Source organism: Nicotiana tomentosiformis, chromosome 10, assembly GCF_000390325.3.
Source record: "Nicotiana tomentosiformis chromosome 10, ASM39032v3, whole genome shotgun sequence".
Classification (NCBI taxonomy): Eukaryota; Viridiplantae; Streptophyta; class Magnoliopsida; order Solanales; family Solanaceae; genus Nicotiana; species Nicotiana tomentosiformis.
This window is the reverse complement of record NC_090821.1, coordinates 16,737,031-16,742,251: the sequence shown is the minus strand read 5'-3', so window position 1 is coordinate 16,742,251 and position 5,221 is coordinate 16,737,031. Positions and strand designations below refer to the sequence as shown.

The following is a 5,221-nucleotide window of genomic DNA, read 5'->3' as shown; positions in this document are numbered from 1 at the left end:
TTATCCAATTATTACATTCCAAAGTATCCAAATGTATAAAATATGCTCCACCCCTCCGAATAAAAATAAGCATTGTCCCCAATTCTTAACAAAATAAGATCAAAAATTAGAGAGGGCGAAGAAACTCCCTATGTGTCCTCAATTATCACTGTGTCCCCCGCTACATTAGTCCTAGTTGGCTTAGCCAACTGAATATCATCATCAAGTCTGGGAGTGACCGGAGAAGTGAACATCACACGCATTGTGTCGACGGTGTCAGCGGCAAGGCACGACTCCTCTGTCGGAGCAGCGGGAGTATACAGTGTAGGTGGAGCTGGGAGGGCTCAAGTAACATGTCAAATGGCAAATATCCGACTGTAGCTAGCCGGGTTACCTCGTTTCGAAGCTCATCAAATGAATTCTTGCTGGCCTGGGACTTCCTCATCTTCTTCACCTTCTTGGTCAACCTCTTGATCACAACAACATGCTATACCAATGTATCCATAATCACTTTCTGGTTGTCCAAGACTTTGCTAAGCTTCTCATCAATGTCAGAGGGATTTCGGGGTACCTGTGTGGATGGAGATCTCAGACAGCTTTGAAGTAGCTGCCGACATCCAATGTCTGGAATACTCGAAAAGTAGATAGTAGGCCTGTAGGCATGGGCACCGGCCCTAAGGCTTAAGTAGAGAATGCAGCAAGAGTTGGATGAGGAGTTGTAGGAGGAGCTGATGATGGTGGCTCAGGTGTAGCAGTTGTTGCACTGGTAGAAGGCTCAACTGATATGGATGGAATATCAGACGTAGCAGAAACTACACCTACCGACTCATCAAACTATCCAGTAGTAGTAGAAGGCTGAGCACTCTTCTTCTGGTTCCTTGGATCCTGCAGTTTGAACCACTCAAACGGCCCAGTCGGCTTGACCTTCATGTCAAATGGCCTGGACTCTACCTTGACATCTATTCGATACTCAGTAATAATTTTCGGGCAGGGGTAAGATGTGTTATCCTGCTGTGCCACAATGGAGATGTTGGCCGACATCAGGGCACCCACATTGATTGGGTACCCGGCCATAATAGATGCCACCAGAACAGCTCGAGGAATAGACATGTTGTTCTCATTCAGGCACGAGTTAAGCCCGCTACATACAAAGGTATGTCCCTCTTTGGCCTTGAAATAAGAGTATTTTGGAGGATAGGCACTTCGGCAACAATCCACGGAGGAGTGGGTCCTGGTGCTAGAATCTCTGCAAGCCACAACCTGGCCTCTTCTTTCAGAGCTAACTTCTCTAAATACTCTTTCGGCTCCACATCGTCAAACCCCAAGTATGCATTCAGAGTATGCTGATCAAACTTAACTTTCAAGTTGCACACCTTGGTGACCTTTGTCCCTTTGAGAATATGCGCTATGTTTGCATAAACTCCCCGACAAGATGCTCCTTTACATCCACTAATTTCTCAGTAAAAAACATCCACCCTTTCCTTTTTGTAAACTGCTCCAGAACATCGAGATTGCAATTGTCTAGATCTTTCAGAACGAACTGTCTTTCATGAGTCAAGGACCTCACAGTCCACCACAGCCGAAAATCAAAAAAGGCACGGCGACTCATAAATCTATCTTCCTAGGTATCTTTCATCTTTGATCTTGCCAAACCTGCCTGTGTACCTGCCCCCCTCTCCCATCATCCAGGGCATCATCAGAATCAGAGCCCGTAGCAGCTGCATTGGACTTCTGACTGTCACTCTACGAATCCTGGAAAGTGCTGTGAGATATAGAAGGCACATCTAGAGGCTCAGACTGCCTTTGTGGCCTAGATTTCTCCTTGGTGTGCTCCTATGGAATTGATACAGAGTTCCCCTTGGAGGCTTCCCTAGACGGGGCATATGAGCTAGATTCGGAGAGGTCTCTACCTTTCTCTCTAGCTATTGTAGACTTCTTTGATATAGCTTTCTGCACACTTGGGGGCAAGGTACCTCTACCTCGACCCGTTGAAGCTTCTCCTCTTCCTTTGGTAGATTCACCTCGACCTCATGATCGTACCATTTTCTGTATAAACACAAAGAGAATTGTCAGTTGAAATTCATGATTCAACACAATTAAGACTCATGTAAGTGAGTGAGAACAACATAGAAGCAATGAGGTTTCGGTTGGTTAAACATGCAGAAGAAATGTGGGAAGTGCGGTCCACATAATTTGAAGTGAGGCCCGCGGAGTGGAAGTGCGTTCCGCACAATCCCAAGTGCGGCCGCACTTCTGCACAGATGTGCAAGGGGATCAACTGTTTCTTCTCTGAATGACAGTGCATAGGTCATTTTGTGGCTGCATAATTCATCTGCGGACCGCACAATTTTAAGTGCGGTCCGCACTTTAGAAGCTCGAAGAGCAAGCCTCTGATTGACAATGCAGACCATTTGTGCAACCTTTCTAGAAATTCTGCGATCCACACAATTAAAGTGCGGCCCCAGAAACACCTATCTAATCGGTTGCCTTAACTAAAATAATGCGTACCGCACTTAAAGAACACAACAGACAGGTCTCATTTTTACCTAAGTTATGCAAAAACTTGTTCAAAACTACTTGAAAATATGGTATAGTCATAGAAATAAGTTAATCCAACGAATTTAGCATGCTTTATCAATTACCCAGTACAAAACTACCCTACATGGATACATTGAAGGAATATAATAACAGATGGCCTAAAAAGAAGTAAAATAAATGAAAAATAAATTCAAAAATTAAAATTAAATAAAATTAATATAAAATAAAGCATACCAGATGGTGTAAATATGCAAAGATCCTAGTGGGTGAAAATGGTGGTGTGTGTTTGAAAGTGCTAAATCCTCAGGTGAACTCTCAGGGAAACAATAACTTTGCAAAGTGGGAAAAGTTTAAAATGAGGCCTTATGTTCTATTTATACTCAGAGAAGTTGTAAGGTCAAAGAGGTGAGTGCGGCCGCGCAATTTCAAGTGCGGGCCGCACTCTTCTACCTGGCCCTTAGTGTTCAAAATCTCTTGTGCGGTCCGCACAATTCTCTAGAACTCTGAACTTTAGGTCCAAACTGGTAGGTGAAAAGTTCAGAGGGTCTGTCATTTGACATCTAAGTTTGCTCATGCAAGTGCGATTTGCAGCTAAAATCTACGGTCGCACAAGGGCTTCTGCGATAGCATTCATTTTCTACGGCCCCACAAAGAAAAAGTGTTGTTTGAATTTCTTGTTTTGTTGACACAATCCTGTCTACCATTTCTCATCTAACACTCATCCCTGCAACACACTTCAAATCAAGTTAGAAACAACAAATAAAATCTAACTAAAAAGAGAAAAAGGAAAAGAATTTGGGTTACCTCCCAAGAAGCGCCTTATTTAACGTCGCGACAATGTCATAGCATCCTCAAGTGAAGTAAATAACCGCCACCATGTGGCTCTCTCCAACTTTTTCCAAGTAGTACTTCACCTGATGACCACTGACTCGAAATATTTTATTTTTCTTGTTCTTCTAATCCAATGCACCGAAGGGTGTCACACCAACAATTTCAATCAGACCACTCCACTTGGACTTAAGCATCCCGAGAAACATCCTTAACCTTGAGTTAAACAATAATACTAGATTACCAGCCTGAACTCTTTGTTCCAAATGTACTTGTCATGAAGATATTTCATCTTTTCTTTGTACAAGGACGAACTCTCATAAGCATAGTACCAGAATTCATCTAATTTATTCAAATGTGTAACCCGCAAGTTGGCGGCTACATCCCAATCAAGATTCAATTTTTTCAAGGCCCACATTACCTTTTGCTCTAATTTCATCGGAAGATGACAAGCTTTTCCGAAAACTAACCGGTATGGGGACATTCTGATAGGTATTTTGTAAGCCGTCCTATATGCCCATAACGCATCATCAAGCTTCTTGGACCAATCCGTCCGATTTGCATTCACCGTTTTAGATAAGATACTCTTTATCTCCTGGTTGAAGACTTCTACTTGACCACTAGCTTGTGGGTGATAGGGAGTCATGACCTTGTAAGTAACACCATACTTTCTAAGTAAATTGTTGAAAGACTTGTTGCAAAAATGTGATCCCCCATCGCTTATGATTGCACCTGGAGTACCAAATCTTGTAAAAATATTCTTCCTCAATATAGCCACTACACTTCTAGCCTCATCATTGGGAAAGACGGCAACCTCAACCCATTTGCACACATAGCCCATCGCGACCAAAATGTAAGTGTTTCCACAAAAACTCACAAAAGGGCTCATAAAGTCAATGCCCCAAACATCAAAGATGTCAATCTCCAAGATAGTTGTAAGAGGCATCTCATTTTTCTTTGAAATTTCCCCGACTCGTTGACTCATCACATCTTTTCACCATGTCATTTGCATCTTTGTAGATAGTAGGCCAATAAAAACCACAACTTAGAACTTTTGCTGTCGTTCTTGATCCCCCATGATGACCACCCTATGACGAAGAATGACAAGCTCCAAGAATATCACCTTGCTCTTCTTCCGGCACACACCTCCTAATCACCCTATCCGTGCAAATCCGGAAAAGTTATGGATCATCCCAATTGTAGTCTTGACAATCTCTTTTGAACTTCTTTCTTTGGTTTGAATAGAACTCATCCGGAATAATACCACCCACAAGAAAATTTGCCAAGTATGCAAACCATGATACCTATTTCATTGATAGTTCCAAAAGTTACTCATCGGGAAAAGAATCATTGATTTCAAGGCCGTCATGTGACCTCCCCTCCTCCTCCAAATGAGACAAGTGGTCTGCCACTTGGTTTTCACTACCCTTTTTGTCTTGAATGTCAATATCAAATTCTTACAACAAGAGCACCCATCTCATCAACCGAGCTTTAGATTCTTTTATGCTCATAACATAGCGAAGTGCCGTATGATCCGTGTGGATAATAACTTTGGCACCCATCAAGTGCGGGCGAAACTTCTCAATTGCAAACACAATAGCAAGGAGCTCTTTCTCCGTAACGGTATAGTTGACTTGGGAACTATTCATTGTCTTACTAGCATAGTAAACCGGATGAAAAACTTTGTTGACACGTTGCCCAAAACTGCCCCAACCGCTACATCACTTACGTCACACATGAGCTCAAGCAGAAAACTCCAATTTGGAGAGGTAATAATAGGAGTAGTTGTCAACTTGAGCTTCAATTGTTCAAAAGTATCATTGAAATGAAACTTAGCATCCTTCTCAAGGAACTTACACAATGGGTTCACCACTTT

At 42.5% G+C, this 5,221-nt stretch overlaps 1 protein-coding gene across 1 annotated transcript; it reads right to left on the bottom strand.

Annotated features, from left to right (window-relative positions):
- Positions 1–660: 660 nt before the first annotated feature.
- Positions 661–4,330, bottom strand: LOC138899811 (uncharacterized). The gene is made up of 3 exons (XM_070186505.1): positions 3,590–4,330; positions 1,645–1,722; positions 661–813 (listed from the first exon to the last, which is right to left on the bottom strand). Exons 1-3 carry the CDS (start codon positions 4,328–4,330, stop codon positions 661–663), a joined length of 972 nt encoding a protein of 323 aa, XP_070042606.1.
- Between the last annotated feature and the right edge of the window lie 891 nt (positions 4,331–5,221).